At 35.5% G+C, this 19,625-nt stretch overlaps 1 protein-coding gene across 4 annotated transcripts in view; it reads right to left on the bottom strand.

Annotated features, from left to right (window-relative positions):
- Positions 1-324: 324 nt before the first annotated feature.
- Positions 325-19,625, bottom strand: part of MIA2 (MIA SH3 domain ER export factor 2) — a 50,187-nt gene continuing 30,886 nt past the window's right edge. For 3 of the 4 annotated variants that reach the window (XM_082760473.1, XM_082760476.1, XM_082760475.1), the window contains 16 exons: positions 16,993-17,115; positions 16,277-16,400; positions 15,509-15,555; positions 15,193-15,283; positions 13,891-14,029; positions 12,271-12,372; positions 11,004-11,064; positions 10,617-10,652; positions 9,598-9,665; positions 8,839-8,921; positions 8,356-8,487; positions 6,276-6,434; positions 4,778-4,909; positions 2,286-2,362; positions 1,668-1,893; positions 325-871 (listed from right to left, as the gene is read on the bottom strand). In XM_082760473.1, coding sequence (XP_082616599.1) covers positions 720-871; positions 1,668-1,893; positions 2,286-2,362; positions 4,778-4,909; positions 6,276-6,434; positions 8,356-8,487; positions 8,839-8,921; positions 9,598-9,665; positions 10,617-10,652; positions 11,004-11,064; positions 12,271-12,372; positions 13,891-14,029; positions 15,193-15,283; positions 15,509-15,555; positions 16,277-16,400; positions 16,993-17,115 — 1,752 coding nt within the window. In that variant the 3' untranslated portion in view covers positions 325-719. The remainder of the gene's footprint in view (positions 872-1,667; positions 1,894-2,285; positions 2,363-4,777; positions 4,910-6,275; positions 6,435-8,355; positions 8,488-8,838; positions 8,922-9,597; positions 9,666-10,616; positions 10,653-11,003; positions 11,065-12,270; positions 12,373-13,890; positions 14,030-15,192; positions 15,284-15,508; positions 15,556-16,276; positions 16,401-16,992; positions 17,116-19,625) is intronic. The other variant, XM_082760474.1, reaches the window with a different exon arrangement.

Genomic DNA, 19,625 nt, shown 5'->3' with positions numbered 1-19,625 from the left:
CCAGAGTTGGAGAATTGGAAGAGCGAGGACTGGAAACTTAATGTGTCTTTTTGTCCCATGCACCTTCCCTAATGGCAATATTAAAATCTAAACACTATTAATTGTACTTGGGGTGAGACAGTGAAAAAGCAAACAAAAAACATGCTAATTAAGGGCTTCAATTTGCTGTGGTTAGGCATCTCTAAAGGCAATAGTCTGGTGGTGCTGAAGCATCACATGCAGTTATAAAAAAAATATATATATATATATTTTTTATGTAAGTTCCTCTTTACTTCCTCAACTACTTCTATAGTATCATGGTAACAGTGAACTTGCAAGGGAAGCTTTATTTCATCATCTTCAGTAGACATTTATTGTTTCAAATTTTTTCACATTCTACTCATAAAGCAAGCATCACTTGGCATGCAGAGTCCCTGTACAGCTAGACAAGCACAAAGCAGCTGGACTTTTAAGATGATTCATGATTTAGTTTTATACACCTCTGAAGAGATTACTCAAATTAGAAATACTTAATTTAAAATGACTACTGTACAATGGAAATCACTTATTCACAATATTCATAGTTATATTTCATTCTTTATTTACAAAATACTATCCTGAGACTTCTCTATTAAGCTTCAATTTGAGCAAAGTAGTTTATATATATACCTAAGTAACAGTGGTTACTTAATGTAAGGGAAAATGCCACTAGCAGAATACAGACATTGTTCAAATGACTGTCAGGTCTCTTGCTGTGGGTCCGTTTGTTCTACAGCTGCTGTATTTGACTGAGGTGGCTCGATTCTATTTTCAGGAGGCAGCGGTGGAGGCAAGAATCCAGGTCGTTGAGGCGGATAGTGAGGAAAAGATCTCATTGGGAAAGGATTTCTCACTGTGAGACAAGGAGAGTAGCCCAGTTAATAACAATCAAACAGCACACACACCTGCTTCTTTACCCTACGCATCTTATTGCTCAGCAACAGCCTCCCGAAATAGAAGTCACAAATTAGAACTATGTTAGATGAGGTGCTCTGGTGAGACAGAGCTGCTAGGAAGGGAAGGACAAAGTGATATTTTTCTCACTAGTGATCTTGTGACAGGCTCATGGCAGTAGCCAAGTTAGTGCCTGGTAAGGGGCTTCTGTGGCCACCACCTTCAGTGTGATGATGACCTGGTAGACCTTCATTGCCATACCCCACAGGTGCTGTGGGGGATAAAGAGCTCAGTTCTTCCCAGGTCAATCACAGAACAGCAAGAGCCAGGAAGAAGCCCTTCAGTCTGATACTTTCATCTTGCTCCAAAAATGTGAAAGGTGAAACAATTAACAGGTATGTCATAAATGCATGCCTCTGTATGAACGTTAGCATACCTTAAAGATATGGAGTTTAAAGATTTATCACACTAAGACTTACGTATGATGCAACCTCGCATCTACTTGCTTTACTATGCGAGAAAAGGAACCCTTCAGGTGCTGAACGGTATTTATATGCTGTTTTCTAACAGTAATATTTGTAAAAGCACTATCACTGTGAGCAACTGAGAAGATGAAAATACACACCACCACCTTCAGCACACAGATGCTCTCTGCAGCTGAACTGAGTAGTAGTATGTGCAGGTAACGATTTAAGTGTTCACCCCATGTGATAACTCATGATCATATGAAGTAAATGCTCCCTAAAGTTACATACTTGGCATTGGAGGGCGTGGTGGCCCGAAGTCTCGTACTGGAAAACATTCACGTGGTCCGTACATGCCAGCAGGAGGAGGGAGAGGAAATGGAGGTCCTCGTCTCATGAAAGGTCCTCTAGGATCCATAGGCATTAAGGGAGGTCTGACAGGAGGGAAAGGTGGAGGAGCAAACCCTGAGCTGACTGCTTCGCTTTCAGAGGCCAGTGGCTGATCAGGCAGTGAGTCCTGTAGCACAACAAGAACAGAGAAGTTAGCTTTAGGAAAGAGATAAGGAGAGGGAGCATCTTCAATCCCATCAGGTCCATTTTGATGCATGCTGCCACTGGAACTAGCTACAAGCTAGCTCCCAACAGCTTAACTCTGAGCAGGCTACCTCTGTGCACTGGCCATAGCTTCATAATCAGGCCTTAACTAATTTGCAATGGGGATTACATTAGCAACATCTCAAAATTAACTCACAAGGCAGCACCTGCTTTGATAAAAAGTCTACATTCATTTTTATGTGTTACATTGCACTGTGCAGTCCAAATCATGACCAAGTACCACAGACAAACTTTCCTATATACTTTGCAGAAAATTAAGGATTCTTTAGATCAGGTTTCTGGTTAGCTACTTACACTAAGATTAGAATGATCTTTCATCCCATTTCCACTTGGTTCTGTCCGTGGGCTATTTTCTGAAGATGTTTGTCCGTCTGTATGCAAAAGTTAAACAAGTTATTCAACGTTCACCTTCCCATCACCAGCATTTTGTCTTAAATTAGAAGATACAGGCAAGAAAAATAAATATACTGCTGTATGAAGCAACTATTGTGCAGGCAGACTGGAAGAAAACAGAGGAACACAAAGCTATGCTTGAACATTCAGGTTGCACATGAATATACGCAGGCTATAGCTCTCACTCAAGTTTCTTGTATGGATCCTTAACTCAAATAAAGTTTTTTCTCCCATTTTAGTATGTTTTTCTCACATTACAGATGCATTTTCCTACTGATGTACTCTTTATAAATGAAGAGAAAAATATGAACTTCAGTGTTTTTACCTCTACCTACCCCCAGAGAACAATTATTTTTTAGAAACAAATGGAGAAAAATATTGAAGAGAATTGTCAGAGGAGAATCAAAGTGGATATAAATATACTAGTGATACATATTAAATTTACTCCAGTCTTCAAAACAATCCAAACCAACAACAAAAAACTCAGCACTTTGAGATTTGAAAAAATACTGCTTCCTTAAACTTCAGCATCAACAAAGACACTAATAATAAAAAGCGTAAGACCAGAACAATACTGCTAACAAGTGATAGATTTCATTTACATTAATTGCATCTCTTCTCCTTTAAGCAATAAAGCTCTTTTCTCAATAAACAGAAACGTCCTTTCCAAAAACCTAAATTGTGTCATTTCAAGCAGGCCTACATTGCTTATGTTAGAAATACTGTTACTTAACAATCTGAAGAATTTCAGTTACTTATGTCATGCAGAGAATATTCCTGCCTTGATACTTAAGTTGCAAAACACTTTCCATTTTAAATCTGTCAAGTTGCTCACAATCTGTCAAACTTTAACCCTTTGACAAAAAGTTTCCTGCTCTCCAGGTACCTGCCTCAAATTTTTGGAGTTACCTACCTCAGCTTAGGAAAATGCAGATTATCTTGCTCACAGAAAATAACATTTTGATCATCTTGCTGAGAAATCGTAATTAATTTGAGTTGGAGTCTGGATTTCACTACTGCAAGATGCTGCTCTTCAGAAATCAGATGGTGTATTGGTTTTGTTTTTATTTTTACAAATACCCAAGTCTAGTGAAATTATATGCCTCTAAAATCAACATTCACATGTGCTTAATTACATGTGAATTTTGGCAGCAAGGTTATCCAAAACAGTTTCCATTAAGCTGGTTTTGAACTGCCCAAGAAGAAGATAAGCTTTTTTTTTTTTAAGAAAAAAACTTTTAAAAGCAGCTTATTTTTAGCAGCTAAATAAATGGGTAAAAATGAATGCAAGAACTGAGTGCAAAGACCACATGCGCCTCCTGTCCTTCAGTCAGCAACCAGGCACTTTGAAGAAAGTGGAATTCCCCAATGGAATACAAAGAAGTAGGAAGCAGAAGTGAAACAGACAGGCTTGGGGAACGTGGTAGGAAGGTGAGTAGCTGTACAGGAACAAAACTGTACAGAATTTTCCAATAGAGAACAATTCCCTATTAAACCTTTACCTCAAAACAGAATTCAGCATTCTGACATTATGACACCAAGTAAACAAAGGGTTTCTCTTCTATTGCCAGGAACTGAGCAGCAAAGATGGCAACTTACTACTAATCACGTGTACCTGAACACTGCCTGGCACAGTTTCTGTCAAGAGTTTAAAGGTTTCATTATTCCTGACGACTCAGACACGTCACTTAGTAGGCATTAAATAATGATGAAAACTGTTTAATGAGTATTAAGACTCTGAGCTCTTAAATTGTTAGTGATAAGGTTTAAGTCACCACAACTTTGTCTCTGAGCGTCTGTGTGTTGCTCAGTGTCACAAACAAGAATTTACAAAATTGGGCCATTTCAAATGGTAATGAGACAGTGAAACATGATGAAATTGATGGGCAACTGCACTGTGAACTACAAAAAGCTCAAAGTATTACAAACAGTTTGAAGGAGGCTGCAGGACTTTCTACTCAAAGCCAGTGAATACTTGAAAATGTTGCTGTTGTTCTTTCAGTTTCATTTACTCTAACTTTATAAAAAATGACACAGAAATGCAAGTAAGGGTTTGTGAAACTTTAACACTGTGTTGAGCTTCATGGGAGGAACCACAAGATATGGGAGGCCATGTCTGAATGGTTAATACCCAGATCAGTGAAGGTGGACAATGAAAATACCTCACGGTTACCATTCACTGGATTCCATCCACCCAATAGAAGAGCCTGTAATTGCTGAGAACAGTGAAAGACTGCATCAAAGCCAGCAGGTATTAAAATGTTTTTGCGCAACAGAACATATCAGGCCTGGGGTAGCTGTCAAACTGCCCTCCTCCCATGGCCTAGTACATATGGTCACCCTATACTGAGACTCCTGATCATGTCATGGAAGCCAGGTAAAGCAATTCCCACCTGTTTTATCAAAAGACTGCACGTTGTACGTTCGTAGCTCCGCTGGTCCAGAAAGTCTTCCAGTATTTGGAGGATTAGGGAAAAATCTTTCTTGTCTTCGAGGAGGAAGAACTGCATCAGAATAGGGCTCACCTATCATTGAAAACAAAAAAGTCACAAAACAAGTCAGTGAAGATTTATTACCTCATTTCACGTAATTTTATATCAGCAAAATTATCTGGATATCTTATGCTCCTGTAAATATTCTAAGTGACTATTAACCAGGGTAGGCAAACAATCCTAGAATTAAAAAAAAAAAAAAAAAAACAGACCGTAGGAATCCCACCTTCATATATACAGCTTACATTTGGAGTAAACTGACATTTCAGGAGCTGCAAAAGAGAAAGCTCCCTGATTTTTGGTTTATATACAGTAGAATTCTTTATGTTGTGATTACATAAGTGACCTTGAAACAAAGATTCAGCACAGCAACGAAGGCTCATGTCAAAATAAGTTACTGTACATTTGAAGCCATGCTAATGTAGGAGTGCTGTTTCCCATGACATTTCTTACCACTCTACTGCATTTCCCATCTCCTTGCATTGAATCTAGCAATTATGCAGCTACAAGGCAAAGAGTATTAGTCAGATGCTGGGCAAGGATGGGATAAGAACACAGCTCTGGACAAGAAAACAGGACTGCAGTATCCTGTAAATAGATGAGATCTGACAAATGGAAAACTGCATCCTGAGGGAATTTTGAGTTTTATGATCAGGCTTACACACAGATGCACAGCAACTACAATAGCTTGCTGCATCTGAAAACTGAAGTACATTCACCTGTTTTTTTTTATTTTTTTTATTGTAGTATTTTTGCTTCTTTATTACAAGTACACAGGAAGGTTGTTTCCTCCCCTGAATTCAGTTTACTTCAGAACATCAGTATCCTTTTCATTTTATCTATGTCTTCCTTGAGTGATGATGCGTAACACACGTTTATCTAAAGTGAGAGCGATGACTTATTTTGTTCCTGTTGTTATTTATGGAAGAGGCAACATCGACATGAAAATAAGTACTAAACAGCACGTTTTCAGCCAGGATGACTGTCCCATGGTGTTCCCCTACTACCAGCAGAAACATTAAAAAATCAGCTAGCTTTGGGGATTTTTTTTTTTAAGCTAATGTACCATTAAAAATTATGACTTTCTCAGATCTCTCATTCATCATCTAGCCTAGACAGCTCTTTTGATGCACTAAATAAGCCCCTAGTAAAAGATGAAACTAAGCAGCTGATTATGCACTGCTAGGATCAATATACATTTAACAGACAGCACAGAAGAAGTGCAAATGAACTGCACTATTCAAGAAGGGGATAAAACTGTACTATTAAAAAACCTTATCAGTGTGACTGCACATGCCATTCCTAGAAAACACCTCATATTGCTAAGCAAAAAAAAAAAAAAAAATTATGCTGCAAGTCAGAAACTCCATTATTCTAGTAGCTAAGCAGATTTCTATACCTGGTGGAGGCAGAATTATCCTGCGTTCTCTGTCCCAAGGAGGAGACAGGGATCCAGTATCTGATGGTGGTCTGTGGGGATCAGGTAATCTATCAGAACTCAGCTCTCCTCTTTCATTACTAGCTTCATACATGACAGTAGATCCTGGTCCTCTGGATCCTAATTGAAGAAATGAGATAACTATTTACTCTGGTTTTCAAATCCTACATTACGTGTCTTTCTTCATTAAGCCTGAAAACAATAAAATATATCATGCAATGCCAACACTTTCAAGACATGAGAGGTGCACAGCTCCCCAGGAATCTCCAGCTGTTTGCTGCTGATGACTTACTAGAAGTGTTTAAAGGTTTGGTTGGAATGAAAAAAAATGTAGTTCAATGGGAGCGTAGCCTACAGTACCTGATTTTTTTGGTAATCATTTTAAGAGTTTCTGTTCATTGAAGTAAAAAAAATAAAAATGGTGCCTTCATGATAAATGTTATTCTTAGTACTAAAATAATTGTCATTAACAAGACTTCATCAATTTAAAAATTAGCACTCAAAGTTAACAACCTCATTGAAAAAAATATTTGCATTACATTCAAGATTATTCTCATTCGTTCTAACTCTTTAATCAAGAAAAAAAAAAATAGAGAAGACCAGGTCAACATATAAGCAAGTGGAAGACAAATGTGATGAGTGACTTCAGATTGCACGTTTCCTTTGAAGTAAGATTTGGTCTGCATAAATGCAGAATTCCAGTATCATTCTGTAATTCCCTACCCTAAAATCCAACTTAGTATTTGAAGCCATTTTCTATCTTGTGCAAAGTGAGATAAGCACTATAATCGCTCTATAGTTAGCATTGACTAAACACATCATTTGTTTAATCTTCCCAAGTTAGATTAGTGCTCCATTGCAAAGTGAACAGTAACGTCTTTGCATAATTTCTTTCCTTGCTAAGAGTGCATTTTGAAATCCAGTTTTCACTCTTACCCACCAGTAACAGCTGAGTTATAATTTTAAAGATTCATATAACATCTCAGTTTCATTACATACTGTCTCTATTCAAGCAAGCAGTTATCAAATATGTGATTTTACCTGCATGTGGTATGTGTGCTATGGTTGAACATTTGATCTCAGTTTTTTGTTTTTTTTTTTTCTTGACTTAGAATGTGAATCAACTTTCATATGCAACTGGGTATACCACTTAGAGAGAATTAAAGTAAAGAAACAGTCTTCTAAAAATCAATGTTGATTAGTGACATCCTTATAGATGAAACATATTTAGATGTATTTCCTGTGAAGCAAATATAGGTACCAACAGATTTAACAGCGGTATTAAGTTAAATAGTAGCTTCTTCATTATCTGTAATAGATGCTGAACCTTACTCTAACATTCATCAACACTGTTTCCATTTAAAAAAAATTACAAAGGAGTAGTGTTTCCTTCCCTTATCAGCCATGACACTATGGATTTATTTCACCTACTTCTCAAACTCTACATTTTACTCCTTTTTACATTTACCCTTCTGTTCTCTTTCATCAGTAGGAATGAAACAGCCTCCATGTACAATGACTACCTTAAATTTAGAAACCAAGGGGAGGAAAACATTACTGAATCAGTAACTTCCTATAGAAACATTTTTCATACGTCGATGTGTCTTGTGTTTTTTTTGATGTATGTAACTCCCCATTCTTCTCTCTCCATCTTTAGACAATTGAGAAGTATCAACATTCTCTCCTGAGAAAACTAATTAACTTGTTTACTTTAAAATCAGAAGTTTATTTCAGCAGAACTGCATTTGTCCAAAAAATAAAACATGACTAAGCTTGGCTTTTCACTTTTCTCAATTTATGCTTCTGAAAGCAATCTACTGACTAATCCACTAGTACCAACAAAACTTTCCGTTGTGCTGGTATACACTAGACAGCTTTAGAAACAAGTTGAAAAACAGGAAGAGTTTGTCTGAGGACCTGTTTGTACTGAATTGGTGGTTTTAATACTTTTTGTCACCAGCAAGAGGAAAAGGTGTGACAGGTTTATAGCAGAGGAGAGAGAAATCCAGAATAGATAGATTTTCAAGTTTAAGAATTGTACCTCTTCCTCCTCCTCCACCTGGAAGCATAGGTGAAAGCCTTAAAGGACCCTCCAATAAAGTTGGAGGGGAAAGAAAAGCTCTTGTTTCAGATGAAGGCCGGCCCATTGGTGAGGGTCCATATGGGGAATGCTCTGGAACAGTTAAAACAAAATGCTCAAGTTCACAATACTTAGTTCAGCAAACTGTATAAAGTAATTAACTTCTCAGGTGAAGTTTAAAAATAGATTGTATAAGTGAAACAAGAACTGTGTTCCAGTTACCATGTGTGTCATATTCCACTCTCCTCTCATCAATGCTGCAATACTGCCAACACTCTTAATTTCAACAAAATACTTGACAGGACCTAGAGTAACTTTTTTTTTTTAATGACTACTACATACACATGGCCAGGATAGTTTTCAAACGACTACATATGTGCTGTCTTGGGAAACAAAACCAGAAACCAGAACAATTAGAGTCTATTTTACAGTTCAACACTGTACCTCTGCCAAACGGTCTAACTGGAACATCAAGAGCATAAGGATCTTTTTCTAAAAGGTCAAGTTTAAATTCTGCTTCTGTTAATCTGTAAACAAACAACAAAAAAGAAATGCAAAAATTTTACTGGGCTGCACTGCTTACTAGTAACATTTCTACTAAAAGGGCTAAATAGACAAATATATATCATTCCTTAAATAAAAAGGCGAGATATCACAGAACTCTGAATTTAAGAATTCCTTTAAGTATTTATGCTATTGCATGTAAGCTATAATTCATAAGTTGAAGTGGCATGCTAGATGTCCTAACTCCCAGGCACAACACTATTCTCATGAATATGTTGCACTTCAAGTGTTAGTTAGCTGTACATCTGAAGGTTTCCCCCTTACACACCTCAACTGCTAGTTCAGTATAAACTTCTGAATTAAAGAACTGCAAGATTATTTAGTAATCATGACTTCTGGTTAATACATGCCTATTAAAAAAAACCAGTACCATCAAAACCCTGGAGTCCTAGACCTACATTCTGTTTCTTTTCTGAAATATTTCAATGCTTTACATAGTTCATTTTTTCTTGCATAGTATCATTACAAGAATCCTCAAATGACTCCCCCTCATTCAGAGCTACAGCAGAGCACTGCTCTCTGCTCTGTCTCATTCACCATTGATTAACATGTGGCTAGAAAATACCAAATTGCATAAATCCAAAACATATTCACATTACAAATCACATTTGTTTAGAATCAGATGAGGACTGCACTTACTTTTGTCTGTTATGTGCATTTTCTTTTCTTATATCATTGAGGTGTCTTTCAGCTGCTCGGGCTGTCAGCTTTCAAGAAGAACAAAAATCAGATGCTTAGATATTGCTGTTTATTAATTAAATGCTTCATAAATGTGACAGCTCCTAGATCCAATACATTTTTCTATCTGAAGTGTTCAGATTGTATTTTCATTATGTATGACTCATATAGAAAGCATAGGAAACAGTCTCAAAACGTCACCAAATGACACTAGCAGTTCTACTACCCAATTTTTTGGGAAACAATACAGTTTTCCTGCAGATTCTTAACACTGCAGAAATTAAATTCATTGCTTTGAAGCATCTATGGAACACATACAAGATTTAAAATCTCCAATTTTACATATGCAAGTTTTATTTTTAAAATAATACAATTCAAATCTGTAATATTATGACCATGAAGTGCCATAACTTTTGACAGGACTATCTCACACAGACCATTCAGTGAAACTGAAGAATGTATTAGTCAGGAGATATTTTAAAGTTTCCTGTTTGGAAAAAAAAGGTTAAAAAAAAAAAAAAGCATTTTGTAGCAACATTCTTAGGAAGCTGTCAACGGAACATACTGTTCTCGCAGGACATAACGTCTTCTATTAGCAGATAAAAAGAATGGAGTACATCCAGGAAAAATATTAAAATGGCACCAAAGCAAGGCCAAATGCTTTTATTATTAGCAAAATGCCACGCACTTTTTAAATGGCAACATGTTATTCAAGCAGATTTAGTGCTATAGCAAACAATATTGTAGTATTCAATTCTACTGAGCTCAGAGCTCACTCAATTATTGCAATTGTTCTATGACAAAAGTATTTTTAACATGCTTTTGTGTATTTCTGCAAGAAATCAGTAGGTAACAGGTTAATTTTGATGATCTGTGTTTAATAACAAATTTAGAAGTGACAGACCAAGCTATTCAGACCATTGAAAAGTGAGACAATAGTTGACATACAGAATTAAGTAAATTTATTGTTTGGAACTTACCCAATTATCATGAGCTTTTTTCTCATGTGAAGTAATCTGTGAAAAAGATATTTGTTAGATCATTACCGAAGTGTATTATTCATCTGAAAAAGAAAACTTAAGATTGAATATATGCTCTCATTCATAAATGTAATATGTAGGTAAATTATTATGAGACATGTAAACTTAAACTGAACTTATTTTTAAATGAAGTTAGTGATTTCTACTAAGACAGTAAGTCTACGAAAAACAGATGACATAAAATAGGTAATAAAGAAAAAGACAAGGAGAAAAACAAAACAAAAGAACAAGCCACATTCAGTACAACAACCTAATGGAAAGTGGTATTTCAGTTGCATTAACATCCATCCCTACTTGGCATCAATGCCAAGTAACATAAAGACATACCTGATTCTGATAAGAACGAATGGTTCTTTCTAACTCATCTTCGAGATCTTTTGCTCGCTGTCTGTAACAAAAACAGGATTTATGACACTGTAATAAAATGCTGAGGAAAATAATTTTAAATATGGTAAACACAATGGTTAACACAAAGTATAATTATTTTCAAAAAATAATTTTTGTATCTAGAAGTATCATCACCTAAAGCCTAGAATTTCCATTGCTAGTCATTTTTGTGTACCACGTGATCCTTAGTCAACCACTCCCCAACTGCTCAGTGGTCTGTGATATATTTCCAGTATGAAGGATATCACCCTACAGTATGTCCTAACAGCCAGGTTTACCCAGCTCAGCAATTGTAGTGACATGGCTAGAACCTCATGCCGTTACAGTTTAGCAGTCGGTTCTGGGGGACAGGTACTTGCACTCAAGTTATTTTAAGACCACAATAAGTATGATGCCACCTAGTTGCCAGCTGCCTGGTGCACAGACTTTCTAGGTTCTGCACCCTCTCAGCAGGTGGGCCAAAGACACATTCCGAGTAAATCAAAAAGAGTGAATTCTGTATTCCTAAATGAATACTGAAAAATGTCCACAAGGGCTTCACATTCCAGAGGAATGCTCCTCAGGAAGCATTTCTGATCCGTATCGTTAAGTGTCAATACTCCCATGAACACTGAAGGAAGACAGGAAATACATATTACAAATCAAAGAATTATGCTGTAGCTCAAGAAGCTACTGAAGAAGCCCATATGTACACAGCTAGTGTAACACAAAACATTTACAAAACAATTACAGAAAATATTCCCACATTACAGTAATACTATTTAAAAGCTTAGAGATACAGAAATAGAATACTAAAACTAGACAACAAATATATTCAGATCTATGGAAAAGCTGAATGTTGCATTTATTTTACAGTATTCTCTTTTTAACTTTCTTTTTTTATTTTAAATTTTTAATCTGTTCACTAAAGGGAACTAGATAGAGACCCACTTCTACCATTCCATTAAAGCTAACATTTCAATACAAACAGCATTCTAATGGAAAAGCTCTCAGTGGTCTTCCATTCTCATTTTATTTTTTATATATATTTTTTAATAAAACAGAAACTCTAATAGTATGTATTATTACACACCTACTGGCATATAACAACACAAAAAAAAGCAAACCAAAGAATCTGGAAGAAAACACATTCACTTAAGCTGGTGTTATTCTCTACTGCCTTCTGTTCACTTTAAAAGTCATAATAGTAAGTAAAATTTGTAATTACCGGTAGCTGTTTAGTTCTTCAGCAGCATGATTAATTTTTTCATCTACTTTAGAGAGCTTTTCTTCTTTTTGTAGGCGTTCTCTCTCTTCTACTGTCAGTTTCCTTTAAGAAAATTAATAAATTCATCTTAATTTTAAGTCAACAATTCTGCTGGCAGTCCAGGAAAAAAATTCTCAAATTATTTAGGCACGATGTGTAGATGATACTTATCCAGATAAAGAACTTTAGAGGTAACATATAAAACGGCATAAACAGAACTAGTTTTTATGTCTTTATTCAGTTTATTTTTTGCTTTGCTTTGTTTTTAATGAAGCATTATCACTATTCCTAAAAGCAATTTGGAAGACAATTTAAGCTCCCAAATACTCCAGCTTTCCTTTTGCAAAATATTACTGCCCTAGGGAGCTAGTATTGCAAATGGAAATATTTGCAAAAATGTACAACCACACACAGAACTACACTATCTTTCAGTGTTATTTCAATAACTATTTAAAAGATGTCCCACTAGTACTAATATCCTCTTTAATTCAGCTATCTCCACCACAACAGCTTCTCTCCACTCCTTTTTGTCTCTTGCAGTCTTTGACAAGAAGCATGTGTTTGCTGAACTTCAGCATGGTATCTTTAAATAACTTATTTTCATTAAGTTCCATTCTATCCCTCATCCCCTATAAAAATCAAATGTTAAGGTAGTGGATCTGGGGTTTTGCTGCATCTATGAGGATGACAGTCACCTGTGTATTACACAAACTACAAAGCAGATTATCATTGAAAGCAACACTTGAAAAACATCCTGCATACCGCTCAGTACAAAATCAAGACTTGTATTGCTTCTCTTGCTGCCTTCAAGATTATGTTTGCTCCTTAAAAAAATAATTTCTGGCTAATAAAAATGTAAATTTGTGCCTTAAAATTATTCCCTCCTGATCCCACCACAGCCAGACACACACACTTCTCAAAGTTATTACATGCTCCATCCCACCCCAGTCCTTCTGCGTTTGATTTTGGTCAGCAAGTCCCGTTACCTACTGACATCCTTACTGGGAGACAGATGGCACAGCCTTCACATTGCGTCTTTGTTAGTGAGGAAAGACAAAATCACACAGGTTCTACATTGCTTACTGATAATAGCTGTCCATGTTTTCACTCTTAAGCTTAATTTTACATATAGCGCCACTCTTCCACAGACATTAGTAGCTCCCTTTACTATATAAAATATACCCCATAGTTAAAGAAGCTACTGATTTTCTTTCTTTCAGCAACTTTGATACATGTATTATATCATACCTCAATTTAGAAGTCAAGCTTTCCAACTTCACCCACCTTACATCATAGATTAAAGATTTGTTACTTCTCATGTTATCTTTTTTTCCCTATACTTAATTGTGGAAAAGTCCTAACTTAATATACCACTACTTCCATGGTAACAGTTAGTATAAACTTACTGTCATCATAAATGCACATGAAGGTGCAATGTAACAGGGTCTTCCTGCTACTCCCTACTTCAGGAAACTCTGGAAAGCAGTATTCAAATTTCTAATAATTTTCAGCCACCCAAATCAAAAAGCGTGGAATCTCATACAGTAAGGATTGAACATAAAAGTGAAGAAAAAACAGCACCTGTGTAGTTTCATTTCATTTTCTTGATAAAGCTCAGTCATTACTTTGAGTTTCTGCTGAAGCTTTTGAACTTCACTTTCAAAGCGTTCATTTTCAGACTGCAAGGAAACTTGTTCACTTTGGAGGTTTTCTATACGCTCTGTCAAATGCAGAGATAATTATATTGGGAACAACATACAATTTACAAAATTAAAATATTTGTAACATTTTAGGACAGAAAAAGTCTGTAGAAGCCTCTGCTACTATACTTATTTAATAATGTATGCAGTAATATGTATTGATACATTTCAGTAAATTATAAAGATTGAGAAACAGTGTTGGTCCTTTGATGGGAAGCCAGCATTATTCTCTCTACCAAGTGCAGCTCTGAGCAAATGCCTAGTCTTTGTTTTCCCTCTAAATGGCATAGCTCCTCTAGACACTGCAGTTTTATAATTCACAATTTTAATTTGGAGCTTTTATTATTGTAATTATTCCACTCTAAAAGAGTAAAATCGTTACCATTATATTGCAGATTTAGCCACACAAAGCCTTGCTTAGTAGCCTGAAGGAATAATTCAGATTTGTTATCTATCCGAATTAAAATCAGTCCTGTTTTCCTTCCTATTTACTATTCTTATGCCTCTTTTCAAAAAAGATATAAAACTTCAAGTAAGCTAGAATACCTTTATGAGAGAGAGTTAAAATCAATTTGGAAAACGAGTCAGGCTAAATGACCTTCATGCATTAAAAAAGAGCATATCATCATTCAAATAACAAAGCACAGTACGTTCAAAAATGATGGCTATTATCTATAAAAGCAATTGGTAGTTACAGACTTTTTTTTAATTGAAGTGGCAGTGTTTTCATTTTATAAATTTTAATTCAGTGTAGCCTACACAACAAAGGAAAAATTAGAGAAAAATACTTCTAGCTTTGATTCTCTAAATGCAGTATTTTTGATTTTACTAATTATTCAGCTTCCACCTACTACAACTAAACTACAAATTTTAATAGAGTTTTAAAATTTAGAGTAGAACCCCACTGTTTCATGTCCAGCATTTATGTAAAGGTATTATATATTTATTAACATCACTTTGCTAATCTTTATATAACTTCTATACTGTAACAGGGTACAATAAAATTTGCAAATGGTGCTTTATAATATAAAATCACTATATTTTGACTGCTTTACCTCTAGAATCAAATATTTAAAATAGCTAAGCAACTCAAACAGGCATTTTAAACATTGAATACATCTATTAATATAACTTAAATCAGTTTTTAGTCGAAACTAGACAGCCTGTAACATCATTTAATTACCTGTAAGTTCTCCTTTGGCTTTGTTTTCATCAGACAATTTTGAATACATTTGATCTCTTTCTGTTTCCATGGTCTTTAAACAAGCATTTAACTACAGTCAAAATTAAAAAAAAAAAAAAAAAAAAAAAAAAGGAACTTAAGATTATTAGAAACTGTTTGTATGGAAAAATATTTAATTAAGTATCAAAAAATGCTGGGTCTTGATACCCTTAAGTGCACACATGTATCTATATGCACTTAAACTTACCATAAGAAATTGCACATAGTACATTTAGCCTCCCCCCCTTCCATCCACAAGTTTCTTAAACTCACGTACCTTTGCAGCATAGATCAATTTCTTTACAGTTCGTTTTTGCTGATCATCTGATTGACAGAATAGAACACGTCACATAAAAAGCACAGAAAGGTTTGTGACAGAGCTTACTACTCAAACATATCATTTTACTTTGCTCTTATAAAAAATGCAATCCCCAACATGCCATGATAGGCATAGTTTAAATTGGTGGCTTGCCTATTTTCTAAATAGGTTCAGAATGCACTTATTAAGAGTGAGATGGTGAACACACATTGTAGGACTTACTGGGCTATTGTACAATCAGCACTAACAAAAAAGAACCTGCAGCAAGAATCAGGAGGAGGAAAGGCTACTCTGTGCTGCTGTTTTGAAAGGACCTACATCTATATCCCCACCTCTACTACACTGCTTGCAACAGCTGCATAAGGACAAGGAAACAGAAATAAGGCTCTATGGACCTACAGGGCTACTGCTTGGAGGAGCTTTGGGAAGAAACCAAAGCAACATTTCCATCTACAAATGCATGAAAATCATTGCCAAGACATCCTGCAAGAGACTGAGCACTCAGTCTTTACATTTCCCTATGACAATGCATACACTTTTATCTATACCCACGTTACCCTATAGCACAGGCTACTATTCCAGAGGTTTCCAAGCATCAGTTAACTGTCTGACATTAATAAAATTGGGTGAGTTTTAAAAACCCATTTTTTAAAAAGCTGATCTTTCTACTCTCCTAGAATTTTGTTGGTTCTCTATTTTTAAAACATCTATTAAAACATATTATACCTAAATGCTCTCCATTTTCTGTTTCACCCTTTATATCAGTGTCCCAGTGATCATCTTCAGTGTCATCATCATCTCTGATTGCTGAACTCCAATCTTTCATCTTCAGCAAGTACTGTGTCAGCGACTAAGAAAAAGCCCACACAAAACAAGAACAGTAAAATAAATATAAACAATGAAAATGTGGTTAGCTTCCCAATTACTTTTCCAGGATTCCTGATCTTAATTTACTTCCCTTAGTAGATTTAACAAGCCTTATCTATAGGACTCCAAATGTCCAACATTAGTCTTCTCATTAAAACATATACCTGCAGGTTAACAGGTATGCTCTAGGCAAAGATTCCTCAGATACCCAAGTAAGTAGGCTTTTCACAGGGCTTGGGCATATATGGTATGCCCAAACACATGACAGTAAGTCCCCAAACCCCATGCTCCAAATTCCCAAAAGAGTACATACTCTATTAGAACCAAAAGTGCTATGGTCTTGTTTAGCCTGTGGGCTTCCAAGGCTGTCAGACTGCTCCACTGTGCTGCTAAGCAACCTTTTTTTGCTTAGCAGGAAAGGAGACATTTGAGGATGGACACATCAAACACACTAACAAAAAAAAACAACAGCTTAACACATACTAAGAAAAGGAGAGTTTGTTAGATCTTCTTGAAACTTAATGGTTTAGCATCAGACTGAATAATACGATTCAGTGCTACCTGTCATCATTTACCTTGACTTGACTCTCTTTATTTTTCAATACTTCTTCTATATCTGTTTTAGATGATTCAAACATTTTTGTTTGTTCATTTAGTTCACTAAATCGTTCATCCCATCCTTCAGCTTCTTTTAAAAGCTAAAAAGGGAAATACTAGATTAGTGTGATTATTCATTATAACATAGAACCAAGGATGAATAACACTTCAGCCTGTTGTGCATATTATCTACATACACAAAAGCAGAATTTTAACCTCTCATCCTACAATATGAATTAAACAGGAAGACTACAAGACAGTCTCAAGATTCAAATATAAGACTTCTATGTTATTGTCCTGTTGATATAACTACAATAACTCTCTTGTAATTAGTTGCTAGAACATTTAAAAAAATAGCAAAAAGGTTCATTTACTATTCCACTCACTTAAAATCACACGATGTGACAACAGCAACGCATATAAAAAGTGACAATTTGTGTAACAGTTATGAACACTGGGCAGGAGCAGACAGAGGGGAGAAGATTCCTTCCCCAACACGCACATACACTTTTGAAATTATACCTGTCTTCTCAACCTAGGAGAGGTCGGGGAGGTAAGGAAAATCTGGAAGCTTTTCAGACAGCTGCTTAAATTCACAAGACTTGTACATTTACACTATCTCCCTTCCTCTCCTCCACATTTCTTAATGACATTTCAAAATTTTATTTTAAAGAGCTTTCCCATTAATTAAAGTCACAGCAACTGCATGTAATCGCTACTTAATGGTATGTATCTTTGTCATTGTGGTTAACTAAACAACAGGCATATTCCAAGGTTACTTTTGATAGATATTCCCTAGTAAAATCTCATTTCACAAAAGTACTTTACAGTAGTAAAGCAATTAGCACATGTAAGCACTTAGTTTATTAAAAAAACACTGGAATAAATTAGTCTAAGTAAACCATGCTTTCACATTGTAAGAAAAAACTGATATGCATGCAAATTTTAAAGATAAAACATACAGTACAAAAACATGGGGAACTATTTGTTTTAAGAGAATGTCAAAAGAATTTTGTTCAAAGTTGTACAACGGGCAACCAATTTAAAAGCAGTGAGTGGACAGAAAGGAATAGCTAGGTTGAGCAACGTAAGTGAAAGTTATACTAAAAATAAAACCAGAAAATGGGAGTTAAACAGGGGAACTGCCATGCAAGTAGACAAACAAGTCTGGACACTTGTTATCAAAGATAAAATGAAAGGTGTAAAACAAAGTATGTGACTAGAATTGGATGAACACCACTTGGCACACAATTGCACCTTTCGAGCAGTAAAAGCCATATATGAATTTGTAGCATCAAACTAGAAATTACAGATAAAGCAAAAACACTCTCTTTGCTAATGCTGCTCAGAAGACACACACAAGCAACTACATTTATCATGAAATGTCATTCCTCAAAGGGAAACTAAACCTTAAGAGAGTCCTTCTACATGAAGTCAAAGAGAAAATAAATTGACCTGACTTTATATGCCTGTAAGAATTACAAGAAAGGATTTGCAAAGAGCTAAAGCAGCATTTATTTCTGATGTTCCTAATGGAGGGGGAAAAAAACACATAAAGCAGGAAGTCTATGAGTTCATTAACAGTTCCCTTGTTCAAACTAAAAGGCCCAATCCTTTCTCTGACACATCAATCTGAGAGAGCACATCTGTTATAATGGTTAAGCTATGATGTGCCAGAAGATTACGACCCATTAGTGCCAATGGACAGAGGAAGAAAGCACTCTAAGTTCTGTAAACAAATAACATCTTTGTTACCTTTTGAGCATAAGTGAAATTCCATCTTTCAAAAAAAAAAAAAAAAAGAAAAAAGAAAAAAGGGATATAGATCTTCTAACACAGTAAACTAATTTACATGCTTACAACCACCTCATAAAAGAAAACACAAACAAAGCAGATATCAGGTCCTATCAACTCTTTCCAGGTTCTGTATCCACTAAAAAGCAGAGCAAAACACAACACATACAAATGTTCTCAAATTACTTAACACTGCAACAAAGCTCAGTTAATGACAAAGTGCAGGAAATTCATCCTAAACAATGTGGTTAAGGAACTACCATACCCAAGTTATTTTATCTGGAAGGAATACAAAAAAAAACTTATTTATCTAGGAACCTGACAAGTTATTTACATCCTGGGGGCTGTTTTTCCTGATTTTTTCCTGGGCTTGCTTGATAGAAAATTATTGCATATAAAATGTAGGGCAATTCTCATCATTCAGTACTACCTCGTTGTAAGCCCTATTAAGTGGAGGAAAAAAAGAATAATCTTTTTAACAAAAAGAAATAGACTATTTCTGTCTAAAACCAAGAATTTACCAGGAAAAACAAAACAAAACCCTGTTGAGACTTTACATCATCTTCTACTTCCCCTCCCCCCCCGCCTTTTTTTAAAAAAAGTTTTACTGAGAACAGAGTTGTGCAGAATTGGAATATTCCTCCAATAGAAAATTATTCTTTTTTTTTTTTTTTTTTTTACCCCTTGAATCAGTAAGTTTGATATATAATGATATATAAAGATGTTTCAATAGGAAAGGACAAAACCAAAAGTCCTGTGCCTCTAGCTCTGCAAGGTAGGTTCCTTGATACAATTCAGACAACAAAAGCAATCATCC

This window comes from Aythya marila, assembly GCF_965140915.1.
Source record: "Aythya marila genome assembly, chromosome: 5".
In the NCBI taxonomy this organism is placed as follows: Eukaryota; Metazoa; Chordata; class Aves; order Anseriformes; family Anatidae; genus Aythya; species Aythya marila.
This window is presented reverse-complemented; position numbering and strand designations above follow the sequence as displayed.